Genomic DNA, 16,905 nt, shown 5'->3' with positions numbered 1-16,905 from the left:
TCTTCTCTCACAGAATTCTTACATTTAATTGAAAATGTCTAAGACAGTTGGAACTGCGGCAATTACATTATTCCAGATTATTGGTTTATTCCATTCCATACTTGCAAAAATGAAACATACCATTCACAAACAATATTGGGTCGTAATTTTCTTCGCTTGTGCGACTAGGAACAAACTAACGTTTACTTGCTAGGAACTAGTGATTTATATTAGCGTTGAAGCCCGGATACATTTAAGATATACCGCACGAATTCACCAAGAGGCGTATTGATGGGTAATTTTGTCTCTCTGTATTGTTGTAGGATATCTACAAATCTTAACTTCTAACTATGTTAAATTTAATTGAAAATGATACTTATTTCACAAAGATACAGAATACACTGTTGCAGGTTTAACTGGCAAATCATTTTGTTTAGCAAGTAACATTGATCTAACCAGCTAGCTGCCACTGCTAGGCTAGCCTATTTATGTAGTTACGAGCTGGCTAGTACAGACTGTACTCCCTGTGCTAGCTGATTTTTTATTAAACTTTTACGACTGGATGTTGAATCAATAACTCAATATATATATATTTTATTTTAAAAACATTTTTTTTACAACAGATAGTTTAAGATTCATCAGAGACAGTATGAAGTAAAGTTGTAGCTAGTTAGCTTGCTAGTTATAAAATGAGACCGTTTATTTAGCTAGCTAATTCAAAAGTTAACGCTATATTTTGTATGTTCGGGTAAATGAGTGATGTTCTGTTTTTACAGAGAGGGTGTGGAGGTTTATTTCAGTCGCTAAATTGAGGGATACATTTTTGTGAGGAGCCATGCCGACCGTGGTTCTGATGGACGTGTCCTTGTCCATGACACGGCCTGTGTCACTGGACGGTAGTGAAGAGTTTCAAAGGAAGAACCTGGCAGTTCATGGACTCACTATGTTATTTGAACATATGGCCACTAACTACCGTCTGGAGTTCACGTCACTGGTGGCATTTTCCTCGCTCTGGGAGCTCCTGGTACCCTTTACAAGGGACTACAACAGTCTGCAGGTAAAGTAGCAGGCCAACATATTGTGTGCAATGTATTCCACAAAGATGATAGCCATTATAAATATTTGGTTAACTACTGTGAAGGTTATGTCCTTTGAATCAGCATTTCACCACCATTATGCATGCATTTTTTTTCCCCCCAGATCTGACATATTCATAGTTTAATCCGTTTCTCAAATATGCGTTCTTCTACTTGGCAGGAAGCCTTGAGCAACCTAGAGGACTATGACAAAACCTGCCTTGAGTCAGCACTGCAGGGAGTCAATAACGTTGTACAGCAGGAGTGGGGCAGTGGTTGTCCCTGCCAGGTACCCTGACCATGTATTCATGATGCATTGTGCACAGTTTTCAAACACAAACATTCAGTTTAGACAGCGGCTGATGATTATGTGTTTCCTCTCTTGACCTGCAGGTGGTGCTAGTGACTGATGGTTCTTTGGGCATAGGAAAGGGCTCTCTGCGGCATTCCCTTCAGACTCTAAAGCATCGTTCAGAGGACAAGAAATTCCCACTGCCTTTTCCTTTCCCAGCCAAGCTGTTTGTCATGTGCATCGCCAACGCAGAAGAGGTACAGAATCATCCACTATCTGCCAAATCTGACCTGATTCTTTACTGAGCAGGACAGTGCAGGTATCGAGGCCTTTATTAGCCTTTCAGTATGTGGTTTGCTTGATGCTGTATGTTTCCATGTGCAGCTACAGACCACAGACACTATGGACAACCTGGAGCAGCTTCTAAGTCTAAACAGAGGGGAGGGACAGATCTTCACCATGGAGGGACCATTGTGCCTGAAGAGTGTGCAGGCCATGTTTGGGTTTGTAGATTTCCTTTGTTTGTGGATTTTCCCAGCCTTCAAACAAAAGAGGGAACTGATGTTGTGGCTGGTGTGTTTCCAGGAGGCTGATCGACCAGGCGTACTCGCCCTTCCATGCAGTCCTCCGCTGTGGGAACCTGTCCTCAGACGTTCAGGTCTTCCCTCGGCCCGAGCCTGTGATCGTGGACGAGGAGGTGGACCCCATGCCCAGGACAGTCCAGACAGGTACTGGACCATCTGGTTTCTTTGATGATCGAAAAGGAGGCTCAGTTGTGGGGAAATCATATACAAGTAGCTTTATTCACTTCAAGACAGGATATACAGTTAGGTCCATAAATATTTGGACATTGACACAATTTTCATCATTTTGTCTCTGTATACCACCACAATGGATTTGAAATGAAACAATCAAGATGTGCTTTAAGTGCAGACTCTCAGCTTTAATTTCAGGGTATTTACATCCAAATCAGGTGAACGGTGTAGGAATTACAATACATTTTATATGTGGCCCCCCCCTTTTTAAGGGACCAAAAGTAATTGGACAATTGGCTGTTCCATGGCCAGGTGTATGTTATTCCCTCATGGGAGTTTGTTATTTCATTGACAAGGAGCAGATAAAAGGTCTAGAGTTCATTTCAAGTATGGTATTTGTGTTTGGAATCTGTTGCTGTCAACTCTCAATATGAAGTCCAAAGAGCTGTCACCATCAGTGAAGCAAGCCATCGTTAGGTTTGTTTTGATTTTTCAGCCTATCAGAGAGATAGCAAAAACATTAGGTGTGGCTCAATCAACTGTGTGGTACATTCTTAAAAAGAAAGAACGCACTGGTGAGCTCAGCAACACCAAAAGACCCGGAAGACCACGGAAAACAACTGTGGTGGATGACAGAAGAATTCTTTCCCTGGTGAAGAAAAACCCCTTCACAACAGTTGGCCAGATCAAGAACACTCTCCAGGAGGTAGGCGTATCTGTGTCAAAGTCAAAAATTAAGAGAAGACTTCACCAGAGTAAATACAGAGGGTTCACCACAAGATGTAAACCATTGGTGAGTCTCAAAAACAGGAAGACCAGATTAGAGTTAGCCAAAAAACATCTAAAAGACCCTGTACAGTTCTGGAACAACATCCTATGGACAGATGAGACCAAGATCAACTTGTACCAGAATGATGGGAAGAGAAGAGTATGGAGAAGGGAAGGAACTGCTCATGATCCAAAGCATACCACCTCATCAGTGAAGCATGGTGGAGGTAGCGTTATGGCGTGGGCATGTATGGCTGCCAATGGAACTGGTTCCCTTGTATTTATCGATGATGTGACTGCTGACAAAAGCAGTAGGATGAATTCTGAAGTGTTTCTGGCAATATCATCTGCTCAGATTCAGCCAAATGCTTCAGAACTCATAGGACGGCGCTTCACAGTGCAGATGGACAATGACTCGAAGCATACTGCGAAAGCAACCAAAGAGTTTTTTAAGGCAAAGAAGTGGAATGTTCTGCAATGGCCAAGTCAATCACCTGACCTAAATCCAATTGAGCATGCATTTCACTTGCTAAAGACAAAACTGAAGGGAAAATGCCCCAAGAACAAGCAGGAACTGAAGACAGTTGCAGTAGAGGCCTGGCAGAGCATCACCAGGGACGAAACCCAGCGTCTGGTGATGTCTATGGGTTCCAGACTTCAGGCTGTCATTGACTGCAAAGGATTTGCAACCAAGTATTAAAAGTGACAATTAGATTTATGATTATGTTAGTTTGTCCAATTATTTTTGGTCCCTTAAAAAGGGGGGGGGGGCACATATAAAATGTGTTGTAATTCCTACACCGTTCACCTGATTTGGATGTAAATACCCTGAAATTAAAGCTGAAAGTCTGCACTCAAAGCCCAACTGTTGCACAAGCTTGCTTTATACCAATAAAAAGTCTGCCCCTTTCTAAACATAACTGTGTTGCAAGATAACCAGTTGTTACCTGTCTATTTCCCTCTGCTCTTTGTCAATATGTTATATTGACAAAGAGCAGACCAGCCAGACCAGCCCTCTTGGCTGGTCTGGCATTCAACTCAGGGTTGCAGTGTTCTAATTTCCTAATTTGGTTATGGGATAGAGCCCATGAGTTCATCATTACTTGCTTATCATTTACATTTAGTCATTTAGCAGACGCTCTTATTCAGAGCGACTTACAGTAAGTACAGGGACATTCCCCCCGAAGCAAGTAGGGTGAAGTGCCTTGCCCAAGGACACAACGTCGTTTGGCACGGCTGGGAATCGAACTGGCAACCTTCAGATTACTAGCCCGACTCCCTCACCGCTCAGCCATCTGACTCCAACAATTATCAGTTATAACAGGCCTCCAACGCCTGGAACAGAGTTCAGGGTATGGATATTTGTTCCCTAACTTTCCATTTGGATGGATACTCGGTCTCCCTATCGTCAATCCTCCTCTCAAGGATCCTTCCCAGATCAGCCTGGTTCACATAAGGACCGACATGACATATTTAAAGGCAGTGTAAATTCACTAGGGAGCGTCCTCCAGTTTTCCACTCCGACAGTACGAACAGGGCCGCATACATTTCCCACCTTCAGTTATGATTGAAATCCCACTTCCTGCTTTCTTCTGGGTCAGTCGTCTTAACTTATTTTTGTATTACAGATCTAGAGATTGTGGGTTTCATTGAAATAGGAGACATCTCCAGTCCGCCAGTCATATCCAGACACTTGGTCCTGCCCATCGCTGTGAACAAAGGTGAGGGTTCTCTTCGGAATGCCCTTACACAACCTCACATCGTCAAAACATGTTCTGATGTGTGAACTCTGCTTCATTTCAGAGGCGGATGAGATTGGCACAAGTAACACGGATGAAGCAGAGGAGGAGACCTCCGCCAATCAGATGGCGGGGAAGAGCCCAAACTTCTGTGTCCTTTTGCATGGTAGTCTCAAGGTGGAGGGCATGGTGGCTCTGGTGCAGCTGGGGTAAGGGAGCCATGCTACAGATGTCATGTTCCATGTCACATTGTGATCAACAGATTGGATTGATTCTAACAATATTATGAGTATATACTGTATAAGGGTTAGGGTTAGTGCTTAATAATACAGTTTCACTGTTAAGAGGTAATGGAGTTGTGTGTCTGTCCCCAGGCCAGAGTGGTATGGTATGCTGTATTCCCAAGCAGACAGCAAGAAAAAGTCCAACCTGATGATGTCTTTGTTTGAGCCTGGGCCTGAGCCTCTACCCTGGCTAGGCAAAGTCTCCCAGCTGGGGCCCATCTCAGGTAACACCTCCTTCACCGATCATGCATTGGGTTCCCCAAACCATGCACTAACCAGAATGATAGATTCTAGAAGTTGGAATTTTATTTAGAAGTCAAAGGGCTATTGATTAATTGAGATCAGGGACCGTTGTGTGATTCTTTGTGCACATAATCAAATCCAGTAGTTAATTATTGATGTTTTCTCAGTAAAAAGCTGGCAATGGTTAACAATGCCATGCCTAAGCAAATTTGTCCATCTCTTGTTTCAGATGCTCTTGAAAACCCTTATGGAGAGGATGACAGCAAAAGCCCCTTTCCTGTGCAGCCGAAGATTAAACGTAGCTATGGTCAGAATGTCACAGTGTGGATCAAAGCCAGCGGACTGCAGGTACTTTATTGGCTGCACATTGAGAAATTATTATTGTGTATCGAAGTAAATTACACTTTTGACACCTTGATGTGGTCTTGTCTCAAATATGGATTCATTTATTTCCACTTAGCTGACTGGAAAATATTACAGAACTCCCAGATCTAAATTGTAGTTAACAATGAATAGTTTTTTCCTCAACAAAAAGTTGGGACAGGTTGAATAATGTGTTTTTCCCCTAACAGACGGATGTCCAAAAGATTCTGAGGAATGCAAGGAAACTGCCAGAGAAGACTCAGACCTTCTATAAGGTAAATACCAGCCCAGAAATCCAGTGAAATGAAGGTTTTCATATTGTGAATCTCTCACACGTACATTGCACGATATACATTTATTTTCTCTATCTGTCCCTCCCGTGTGTCAGGAGTTAAACAGGCTGCGAAAAGCTGCCCTGGCCTTTGGCTTCTGGGAGCTGCTGAAGGGGGTGGCGGAGCTGTTAGAGAGAGAATGCACCCTGCTCCCAGACAACGCACACCCAGATGCTGCCTTCCAGCTGTCCCATGCTGCCCAGCAGCTGAAGCTGGCCAGCACAGGGGACTCCCAGTATGCCGCCTTTGATCACAACATCGCCCCCATGCACACAGACTTCTCAAGCTGAGCTGGCTCAGGACGAAGACCTGGGAAGAAAGGTTCAGGAGAAGTCTTCTCATGGAGACTTGTATTTGATTGAAATGACCTTGATGTGAACAATGGACAGCTGTTGTGCTGCAATTGTGAACCAGCACTTGCAGAGCAAACAACTCATGTTTTGAATAATACAGACCATAAGCATTCTGCTTGTGATGCCCTTTTTGTTTACTGAATGTTATGTGTATATAGCATTTTATAAGTGTTTCTAATAAATGTAATTTGTCTCCGTGGATTAATTAATGAAGGAATTTTATATAAATCAAGTGTTTATTCAGCATAATATAATAATATTATAATATAATTTAACATTGATCGCAAAATACTTGATAGATTTAATGAGTAATTAATTGCAAATTGTTACAATCTTTCAGAATAACTGTTTTACTCCCTGAGATTTCTAGCTGCTAAGTTAAAACAACGGGGTAATGACACTAACTTAAATGATCTGTATTTATAAGAACATTATTTCAATAAGAGATAATGTAGCTTGCTTTCTCGAGACAACACAGAACGATATTGCACTATAAAATCAAGCACAATACGATCAAATACAACAAGGATTTGTATGTATGTATGATGTAGTGTGAAATGTATTTCACAACTAAATCTACAATGACTATATAATAATGGACTGTCTTCAGTGCAGGACACTTGACATTTAGGACTGTTCTCACTCAGCCCAATCATAACCCCTTATTTGCATTCTCCTTGCTAGATTTGTTCACTAGAATTACCCACAGGCAGGCAGCAAAGGTATTAGAAACTTCTGTCGGACAGTGATCTCAGTTTTCTTTCCTCTTCTTGGTACGGAACCGCCTCTTCCTCTGCTTGTAGAGGTGGCGGAAATTAATGAAAAGCCCTGCAAGGAGAGTCTTTGTTAGACCAGCACCAGTACAGGGGCATCCTTTAAGATGGTGAACAGACAAAGACTCACCCAAAAACATAAGAACCAAGTAGACCTGCAGGATGTAGGAGAAGCTGAGCGATGTGCCCAGGACTTTAGGCAGAGGGATGCTGAACAGCTTAGTGTCATAGAAGATTGGAACGGACTGGATCACAGCAACAGCTAGCGGGGAGTTAGCGTGAGAAATTATTATTAAAAGAACTTGTTAGTACATGTTGTCCTCTAAACACACCACAACCAACACTCACCTTCAGCTAGCACCCCCAGTGGATACAAAGGTATCCAGATGGTGTACCTCAGCCAAGTGAGCATTTTCCACTCTGTGTCAATGCAGCCCAGCATGTAAAATGGGTACCTGAAAGAATACAATCTCTCATTAAGAAATCATCTCTGAAGAGTTGGAAAAAACATTTACCTATATTTCATACTTTTTCAAATGATAGGAAGATTTGATATTTAATACATGTTTTCCATTCATTGTAACCTCATGGGTATTTGTTGAGTGAGAAGTAACCACCCACCGGAAAATTTCTATGGCGCTCCATGAGTAGAAAACAAAGAACACCACTGGTTTATTATGCATCTGTTCCACGCTCCCAAAAATGATGAAGAGGATGAAATTTCTTCCAACCACCTAGGAGAACACAAGAGTCACATGAGCTACACTGTTTTTAATATGGGTGGCTTGCTTTAGAATTGATTAGGTTAGGAAAATATATATATATATATAAAATGTGATATATATAAATATGTGGTAGCACCTGGATGAGAGTAGGAATAACGCCTGTCTTGACCACACCAAAAGCAGCATTGAGTACTTCTACAGCGGCCAATATTTGGCAGAAGAACATGACATCCGAAATGGTGTGAAATGTGTCATAGACTGAATCTAAAATGACAAAGAGATATCATTATATAAACATATCAGCAGTTACTAACACTGTACAGGTCATAACTTAGGTTTTTCTGTTTATCCTTGACATGTGGAAATGTTAGGAGTGTGCAAATTCTCACCCTGGCCTAAGATGAAGAGACGCACAGTCAGGTTGGCGAATATCCATGAGAAACCAAGGAACTGGACTAGGTTGTATATGAACAGGAGGCCCTTCGTCAGACTTACAAATGCTGTAAAAGAAATGTAAATGGAAGACTTGGGGTTCAAGTTAACAGTTATGTTTGGAAACAGCTAAAATCACATGACATGTCATTGCAGACTTATGGAATACTCACATATCTCTGAATTCACTGAATCTCTCCGGAGCCTGGTTTTTCTCTCCTCCTTTCAGAATAAACAATTAATAAACTACTATTAATAAACAACAAAATCAATAACATGCAGTCTTCTTTTTACTGGTTCTGAAGAATAAGGCTACGGTTAGGGTTACCTTTTCACATATTTCCCTTTCTGCATCGGACTCGTCTATCCAGCGATCAAAGTCCGGGGCCAGAAAGATAGGCTTGCGCGCTTCCAGAGTCAGCCTGTCCCACCAACTGCGCTGCTTCTTCTTTAGTGTTATATTCACCTGGCGCTGGGTGGATCTGTGGACACACTGCCCACACACATTCATTTATAAAAGCAGAGATGGGCACCCAGAAACTGAGGCACAGGCATAGGCAATGATAGATAGCTGTGAGACACTGTAAATCAGTAGAACCACATTCTTCAGTCTAGTCAAACTAGTATTTATTTAAACTTGTCAGAAGCATCTAGGATGCATCCTCTCAAGAGTATGTGCCAATCATGAGAGATTATCTGATGGATACCTCTGGTTTTACTGGCATTAGAAATGCCAAGCTGAACTCATAATTATTCTCTCCTTTTGCACCATGACCCTGGGCTGGAAAACAAAACAAAAGAAATTTTTCAAAATGATATGGTTGCAACTGATTAAATGGCTGTCTTGTTAAAAATGATTACAATGTTTGTTATAATGAAGATAACTTACCCCTAAATGTAAGGACATTGTCTTGCACTTTGATATTAATGTTCTGCAGAAAGAAAAGAAGACACCACCAGTTAGATTTTCAGCTCCTCTAAAAGACTACAAACCAGAAGTCTTTTTTTCAGCCACACAAAACATGCGGTTTGTCACTGGGACACGACTGAATCAAACAATTAGTTGTTAACTACAAAAACTACAAAAAATCAAGTGTTTATTACAACACTATTCCACAATTTAACCCAAATATGGCCAGCACTATGACACTAAATAGTAGCTAATGATGCAACCGTTATCCATAATCAAAACCTAGTTATTCGTATTGATAGATCTGTTTAGGAGAAAGTCTTACATTGCGTCTGTCGTACTCAAATGCATGATTCACATACAATGAGGAGTAGCTTAAGCTATGTCTATAAAATACAATGACTACGCAGACCGGAGAAAATATAGCCTACCAGAAGGAATGCCTCTGGTGGTAGCCTTTCTTCTATTGCGTTTAGGGAAATATAGAGCCTAGGTTTTGCCTAACGCATTTGCAAATGCAAACCGTCAAGTCATTCATTAATTCTCACCTGTGCGTCTATCAACTCCACTCGCAGGTTTATTTCCTTATGTCGCTGTGCCCAATATACATGGGGAGTGAGCGTTTGCATCTTAGGACTACTTATTTTTAACCTTTTGATTTTTTCCACATATAAAATCTGTTCACGGAAGAACGGCCAGAACGTTCTATAAACGCGCTCGCTCACACCGGAATGAATGTACGCGCACGTTCACGACACAATTCAACTTTCACACACCGCATCTCACCATCTGTTTAAAATAGATACAGCACACAACTTTTTGTAGATGTTTTAAAAATTAACTGATACATAAAGGGTAAAAAAAGGTTATGTTGGTACACATGTATATGTTGAATAGCAAGCTGTAGCAGAGCCTATTTAATATTAGACATTCTCTGGCTGTAGTCATCCTCACTAGCAGCGGATGACGATCCCTACTCCTTTAAATTACGTCAGTACGTCCGTAACTGTTTGCGGAAGTAGCAGCTGCGTTGTGCTTGTAGTAGCGGTAATTCGTTCATGTTTTGTTTTTAGTCTTGAGCATGTTGAGATGACAGGACGATCATTTTATCACACAATGTTTGATTGGTTTTGTTAAATAGCATACTGGCAGTTCGAGTCTCTGATATGATAGAAAATGCAACCCAATTCCACTCCATCGCCGAAATGTGATTTGTTGCGCTCTTGTGGTAAATACCACGTACTTGTTGGTGTGACGGGTAGTGTGGCAGCGCTGAAATTGCCTGTCTTGGTCTCCCAACTTTTTGAAATACCTGAGGTGAGTTATCTAGTAACCTTTTAATATTCTACTGTAACCTTGAAGGCATAACAAAGGGGGAATTCCCGAAGCATTGTATGTGTAAAAGTGTCTCAATCTAGGTGGAGAAGGATACAAGGTTAAATGCCAGACCAAGTTCTTTGTAGTTTATTAATAAGAAATTATGCAATCAACAATGAATACAACACACCAGGATGTTCTCAGTCTAGAAGAGTAGGGAGTAGGTCATCCCAAGGTCCTGAAGATGTATGGGTTGGTAGGGCAGGGTCTGCAGGGCTGATGATGTATGGGGTGGTGGGGCAGGGTTTCCAAGAGAAAGAGGGCATTTGAACAGAGGTTGTATATCCAAAGGTGGCCAGACCGGCTGGTCTGACTCGTCCCGCAGGAGCAAAGAGTCACATCTTTCACGGCCCCAAGCATCACCTTATCTCTTAACCCTCGTGCTGCCTTCGGGTCACATGACCCAAAGGTTCATAACGAACCATCGTTGTGTTTACCCAATTTTACCCAATACAAAAACAAATTAAAATAATTTTCTTTTAACCTTTGCAATGTGGGGGGTCTGAGACAGCCCAACGGTTAAAAGAAAATGCTTCACTTTGTCTTTGTATGCGGTAAATCTGTCGCAATACGACGGTGGGTCACAACGACTGATGGGTCAGAATGACCCGAAGATAACACAAGGGTTAAGTTGACACTTTTACTCCCATGAGCTGAGAGGCCCTGTTGTGCTCACACCAGTCCCAGGCATCACCAGTTTGCCTCCCAAGTCAGCGTGCTGACCTTCAACATTCCTACACACACACCAGAGTTACATTTCAGCATGATTTTAGTCACTACACAGACCCAGAATCATCCTGTTGCCTAGACCCATCTGTTCTTAATTAAAGCAATTTGATCACATTAAGATATATGTTTAGTATTAAGCATTACACACTATATAATTGAGGTATTGATTGTTGTAGCAGCATTGGATTAGCAGTACAAATATCATTCCTCCACAACTCAATTAGCAGTCCATTTGATTTAATGCGACGTACAAATATCATATTTAAGCAGACGTTGATGAATGATTAGAAGTACATAGTTACACAAAATTAAGTTTGTCAGTCTTGAAACGGTCTATTTAACAGCCAAAGCGTAAATTAACCACATAAGTTATAATACTACAGTGCGACAATCTCAATAGTGAGTGCAATAACAGCATTTCGTTTAGGGGCCTAGCTAGCTAATTGAATGTATGGTGAAAACTAATAATATTGCAGTGCAATAATATAATCTCAAATCCTCAACAGTTTTACTATAATGTCTATAGTTGGTTACAGTGCAGCAAAAACAATGACATATCTTAAGTGCAACATCGAACACTTATGGGGTGCATCTCTTGCCAAATATTATAACAACAGGATTTCGAATACAACGAGCAAAGAGACAAATTCACAAATCACAACAAGTAAGGAACATTAAGTGTTGCACTGGTGCCCTTATGCCCTTAGGCTTGTAATAGGCTATAGATGTATACACACTAATATACCACTAGATGAGGATGTTTAACGGCAAGAGGCTTCGCCAATCTGGCATCTACTTTCCTTACGTATTAGCTACAGCTCCTTATACAGCTGTCAAGACTGTCAATTATGAATTCAAAGAACGTGATTTGTCCAAGTAGCTTCAAATAAAAATGTGCTTATCATTTAGTTAACATATGTAAAATTGAATCTGTTGGTCTTGTCAGTTTCATGAAATAGATGTCCTTTCGTCTGTCCTGTATAGGTGGATGTGCGAGTGGTCACTACTGAGCATGCCCGACACTTCTACAATCCTGAGGAGGTGGCGGTGACAGTCTATAGTGACAAGGATGAGTGGGAGGTAGTTAAGCACTTGCCTGGCCTAATAATGATCTCTGAGCATATCGTATACATTATCAAACACTAAATGAAGTTGGTGTCCCCTTCCAAACGTCTGGTTATCATCCTCACAGCTGTGGACACAACGCTCAGACCCAGTGTTACACATTGAGCTGCGTCGTTGGGCAGACCTACTTGTCATTGCCCCACTTGATGCCAACACCCTGGGCAAGATTGCCAGTGGTATCTGTGACAATCTCCTGGTAATCATCTGAGTTTATGGAAATGGACAGTTGTATTCTAAATATTTGTGGAGCTTTTATTTTCTTCTTTTTCCCTGTGATTTTAAATGGGATTACATGTAATGTTGTTGTCTCTTTATTGGCAGATTAGTGTTTATCAGACTGACTTAAGTCTTGTATGTCTTTGGTAGACGTGCGTGGTACGAGCGTGGGATATCAGCCGTCCTCTACTCTTCTGTCCTGCCATGAACACGGCCATGTGGCAGCACCCTATCACTGCCAGGCAAGTGGCCAGTCTCAAAGACTTTGGGTATGTGGAGATACCCTGCATCGCCAAAAAGTTGGTCTGTGGAGATGAAGGTATGTGTTGTCGCTAATGGATTAATTTCACTTGTATAAAGGAGGTATGTGTTGTCACAGTATACCACTGCTTGTTAGTGTTTCATTGTCTTACCATTTTGTGACACACATACACTGTATCATGCCTTATTTACTGTGCCAAGCCAGTCTCTTTTTCTTCATGATCATGTCTCTCTTCATGCAGTAATAACTATTGTGGTGGAAATTCATTTTGAGAATCAATCATTAAACTGAATTAAATGTTTTTCAAACTAATATTTATTATTAAACAGCACAACCATTATACCAACATAACCATCTTTGACACACAAACATCAGACAATAACACAAAACCACCTGGCTATGAATCAGATGGGATCAGAAGTAGCGCACGCCCAAACAACGTCTCACAAGTTCTGATGCCCAACCTATCTTCAGCTTTTATTCTGAAAGGAGTAAGAGTGGGAGTCAGATGGCTGAGCGGTTAGGGAATTGGGCTATTAATCAGAAGGTTGCCGGTTCGATTCCTGGCCGTGAAAAATGACGTTGTGTCCTTGGGCAAGGCACTTCACCCTACGTGCCTTGGGGGAATGTCCCTGTACTTACTGTAAGTTGTTCTGGATAAGAGCGTCTGCTAAATGACTAAATGTAAATGAGTACCCTGGAATCTGTCAACCACCTGGTCTCACGCATTATCAGCTGCTGTTTCTATCTAAAACAGTCGCTGTCTCTAGTATCACCCCCCACACAGCTAAGATCACATGTTATCCCATAAAAGTCCAGGAAATACAGTTAGGTCCATAAATATTTGGACATTGACACAATTTTCATCATTTTGGCTCTGTATACCACCACAATGGATTTGAAATGAAACAATCAAGATGTGCTTTAAGTGCAGACTTTCAGCTTTAATTTCAGGGTATTTACATCCAAATCAGGTGAACGGTGTAGGAATTACACCGTTCAGCTGCTCAGCTGTTCCATGGCCAGGTGTATGTTATTCCCTCATGGGAGTTCGTTATTTCATTGACAAGGAGCAGATAAAAGGTCTAGAGTTCATTTCAAGTATGGTATTTGTGTTTGGAATCTGTTGCTGTCAACTCTCAATATGAAGTCCAAAGAGCTGTCACCATCAGTGAAGCAAGCCATCGTTAGGCTGAAATATCAAAACAAACCTATCAGAGAGATAGCAAAAACATTAGGTGTGGCCAAATCAACTGTTTGGTACATTCTTAAAAAGAAAGAACGCACTGGTGAGCTCAGCAACACCAAAAGACCCGGAAGACCACGGAAAACAACTGTGGTGGATGACAGAAGAATTCTTTCCCTGGTGAAGAAAAACCCCTTCACAACAGTTGGCCAGATCAAGAACACTCTCCAGGATGTAGGCGTATCTGTGTCAAAGTCAAAAATTAAGAGAAGACTTCACCAGAGTAAATACAGAGGGTTCACCACAAGATGTAAACCATTGGTGAGTCTCAAAAACAGGAAGACCAGATTAGAGTTTGCCAAAAAACATCTAAAAGACCCTGTACAGTTCTGGAACAACATCCTATGGACAGATGAGACCAAGATCAACTTGTACCTGAATGATGGGAAGAGAAGAGTATGGAGAAGGGAAAGAACTGCTCATGATCCAAAGCATGCCACCTCATCAGTGAAGCATGGTGGAGGTAGTGTTATGGCGTGGGCATGTATGGCTGCCAATGGAACTGGTTCCCTTGTATTTATCGATGATGTGACTGCTGACAAAAGCAGTAGGATGAATTCTGAAGTGTTTCGGGCAATATTATCTGCTCAGATTCAGCCAAATGCTTCAGAACTCATAGGACGGCGCTTCACAGTGCAGATGGACAATGACCCGAAGCATACTGCAAAAGCAACCAAAGAGTTTTTTAAGGCAAAGAAGTGGAATGTTCTGCAATGGCCAAGTCAATCACCTGACCTAAATCCAATTGAGCATGCATTTCACTTGCTAAAGACAAAACTGAAGGGAAAATGCCCCAAGAACAAGCAGGAACTGAAGACAGTTGCAGTAGAGGCCTGGCAGAGCATCACCAGGGTCGAAACCCAGCGTCTGGTGATGTCTATGGGTTCCAGACTTCAGGCTGTCATTGACTGCAAAGGATTTGCAACCAAGTATTAAAAGTGACAATTAGATTTATGATTATGTTAGTTTGTCCAATTATTTTTGGTCCCTTAAAAAGGGGGGGGCCACATATAAAATGTGTTGTAATTCCTACACCGTTCACCTGATTTGGATGTAAATACCCTGAAATTAAAGCTGAAAGTCTGCACTTAAAGCACATTTTGATTGTTTCATTTCAAATCCATTGTGGTGGTATACAGAGCCAAAATGATGAAAATTGTGTCAATGTCCAAATACTTATGGACCTAACTGTATCCATCTTAAATGTTCAACTGCCCTTGTAGGGTCTTGTAGGGTCTACGAGGAGAAATACCATTTAAATTGTTAACCACCTGTCCTACCGCAAACAACTGCTTCGATGATCAGTTAACTCTTACAACCCTTTAAATTATCCTCTGCAACAGTTGGTCACAGGATGTCTCTTTGAACAATGACATTTACATTTATTCATTTAGCAGACGCTTTTATCCAAAGCGACTTCCAAGAGAGAGCTTTACAAAAGTTCATAGGTCAATGATCATAAACAACGAGAGAGCCACAAAACATTGTGGGCAGCCAAAACATGAAGCATGCATTGTGACTAATATGAACACAATGAACACAGAAACCTTTCAGTATAAAATAGACACAGACATTCTAATCCAGGGGTTCCCAATCCTGGTCCTCTGGCCTCCCTGCCCTGCATGTTTTAGATGTTTCCCTGCTCCAAACACACTTGATTCAAATGAATGGTCGTTATCTAAGCCTGATAACGACCATTTGAATCAGGTGTGTTGGAGCAGGGAAACATCTAAAACATGCAGGGCAGGGAGGACCAGGATTGGGAACCCCTAATCAAACATTAATATGCACCTATCATTAGTACAGTTTTTTTCCTTCACACTTATCGAGGTCCTTTGTTGCTTCCAGGTAAAGGAGCAATGGCAGAGGTGTTGACGATCGTGGATGCTGTAAAACAATACTGTCAGAAATTTGCAGAGACTCCTTGTGCGCAGCATTTCTGAATGTTCCACAGAATGTACTGGACAAACCAATCAGTTGCGAGCTGTTAGGTTTTTCGTTGTTTTTGTCCCACTAATCATCCAATGTACTTGAATGTATGTTATTATGTAAATTGAAGTATAATAAACATTTATATTTACGGTTGTGCATTGGGCATTATCTTATTGACAGTTTGGATTTACTATTGGAGTTGCACAATGATTTTTCCCTTATTCTGAGTCTAATGTAACTTTATACTACTTTTTTGTCAATCCAGTGTCCAGATTTCCAGGGGTCATTGACCCCAGGTGAGGTACATATGCTTTTGAGTCTAGAGAATTATGGAGCCCAAGGGGGTTAATTATGAGGGACAGAGCAGTGGAAACAACCTTTCCACAGTTTCACAGCATGGCCCCCTTTGTAGTCTTTCATAACATAAACATAACAATAACAATGTCCGTTAATAGGCTCTGCCACTACATGTAGCATTTCCCAGCTTCAGAGACCAGGTTTATTGTGTTGACTCTGCTTCCAAAGATCATGTAAAGTGATCTAAACTTCCAAGAGTACAAAAAAATATATAATTTTCCTATATCTTACCTGTGTAGATATAACCTTTTAATTGTTCTCAGTGGAAATGTGAAAGACCTGAAGATGCAAGCTATTGTCAAAGGAAATCGTTGATTGTGATTGTCATGTGTATTACACGTTGACTCCCAGTTTGTTCGGCAGCTCCTGGCTTGTTGAGAATCCCTGCAGGTTTGTGGGGAACAAAAACAATCTCAAGAGGTTTCTGATCACCATGTTTACCCGATCTTTGAACAATGTTTGACGTGTTTGATAGCTGACTGCAAGAAAGTCTACTGACTGATAGCCTGGTTAAGTCCTAGAATACATTTTCTAAAATGTTAACACATTGCATGTGAGATCATTTATTTGCATGTGTATGTACATGCAAACTTTGCAAACCGAATGACAAGGAAATAAAATATATTTTAGCTGAGGT

General features: G+C 41.2%; 3 protein-coding genes across 3 annotated transcripts; 2 read left to right on the top strand and 1 right to left on the bottom strand.

Moving 5' to 3' along the window:
* Window positions 1-151: 151 nt before the first annotated feature.
* ints14 (integrator complex subunit 14) lies at window positions 152-6,385 on the top strand. Its single transcript, XM_062462387.1, has 12 exons — window positions 152-274; window positions 756-1,036; window positions 1,237-1,344; window positions 1,449-1,604; window positions 1,732-1,850; window positions 1,933-2,075; window positions 4,499-4,591; window positions 4,674-4,818; window positions 4,984-5,117; window positions 5,366-5,484; window positions 5,709-5,774; window positions 5,888-6,385. Exons 2-12 carry the CDS (start codon window positions 815-817, stop codon window positions 6,119-6,121), a joined length of 1,539 nt encoding a protein of 512 aa, XP_062318371.1. The 5' UTR covers window positions 152-274; window positions 756-814; the 3' UTR covers window positions 6,122-6,385.
* Window positions 6,386-6,890: 505 nt separating this feature from the next.
* On the bottom strand, window positions 6,891-9,749 carry hacd3 (3-hydroxyacyl-CoA dehydratase 3). The gene is made up of 11 exons (XM_062462388.1): window positions 9,573-9,749; window positions 9,004-9,046; window positions 8,822-8,895; window positions 8,443-8,607; window positions 8,288-8,336; window positions 8,072-8,182; window positions 7,819-7,946; window positions 7,579-7,691; window positions 7,306-7,412; window positions 7,088-7,219; window positions 6,891-7,012 (listed from the first exon to the last, which is right to left on the bottom strand). The coding sequence occupies exons 1-11, from the start codon at window positions 9,651-9,653 to the stop codon at window positions 6,936-6,938; spliced, it is 1,080 nt and encodes a 359-aa protein (XP_062318372.1). The 5' UTR covers window positions 9,654-9,749; the 3' UTR covers window positions 6,891-6,935.
* A 268-nt stretch (window positions 9,750-10,017) lies between these two features.
* Window positions 10,018-16,059, top strand: ppcdc (phosphopantothenoylcysteine decarboxylase). The gene is made up of 5 exons (XM_062462389.1): window positions 10,018-10,341; window positions 12,115-12,210; window positions 12,323-12,451; window positions 12,622-12,790; window positions 15,828-16,059. The coding sequence occupies exons 1-5, from the start codon at window positions 10,201-10,203 to the stop codon at window positions 15,920-15,922; spliced, it is 630 nt and encodes a 209-aa protein (XP_062318373.1). The 5' UTR covers window positions 10,018-10,200; the 3' UTR covers window positions 15,923-16,059.
* The last annotated feature ends 846 nt before the right edge of the window (window positions 16,060-16,905 follow it).

This window comes from Osmerus eperlanus, chromosome 5 (assembly GCF_963692335.1).
Source record: "Osmerus eperlanus chromosome 5, fOsmEpe2.1, whole genome shotgun sequence".
Taxonomy (NCBI): Eukaryota; Metazoa; Chordata; class Actinopteri; order Osmeriformes; family Osmeridae; genus Osmerus; species Osmerus eperlanus.
Note: the sequence above shows the minus strand (reverse complement) of the source record. Positions and strands in the feature narration are given on the sequence as shown.

Excerpts from the sequence above, each read along its gene's own strand:
- ints14 (XM_062462387.1), top strand. The coding sequence starts at position 815 with ATGCCGACCGTGGTTCTGATGGACGTGTCCTTGTCCATGACACGGCCT. Across the intron at positions 1,345-1,448 it reads GCAGTGGTTGTCCCTGCCAG|GTGGTGCTAGTGACTGATGG; the intron begins GTACCCTGACCA and ends CTTGACCTGCAG. Across the intron at positions 1,605-1,731 it reads GCATCGCCAACGCAGAAGAG|CTACAGACCACAGACACTAT; the intron begins GTACAGAATCAT and ends TTCCATGTGCAG.
- hacd3 (XM_062462388.1), bottom strand. The coding sequence starts at position 9,653 with ATGCAAACGCTCACTCCCCATGTATATTGGGCACAGCGACATAAGGAA. Across the intron at positions 8,896-9,003 it reads CAATGTCCTTACATTTAGGG|CCCAGGGTCATGGTGCAAAA; the intron begins GTAAGTTATCTT and ends TTTGTTTTCCAG. Across the intron at positions 7,220-7,305 it reads ACTGGGGGTGCTAGCTGAAG|CTGTTGCTGTGATCCAGTCC; the intron begins GTGAGTGTTGGT and ends ACTCCCCGCTAG.
- ppcdc (XM_062462389.1), top strand. The coding sequence starts at position 10,201 with ATGCAACCCAATTCCACTCCATCGCCGAAATGTGATTTGTTGCGCTCT. Across the intron at positions 12,211-12,322 it reads GTGACAAGGATGAGTGGGAG|CTGTGGACACAACGCTCAGA; the intron begins GTAGTTAAGCAC and ends TCATCCTCACAG. Across the intron at positions 12,791-15,827 it reads GTTGGTCTGTGGAGATGAAG|GTAAAGGAGCAATGGCAGAG; the intron begins GTATGTGTTGTC and ends TGTTGCTTCCAG.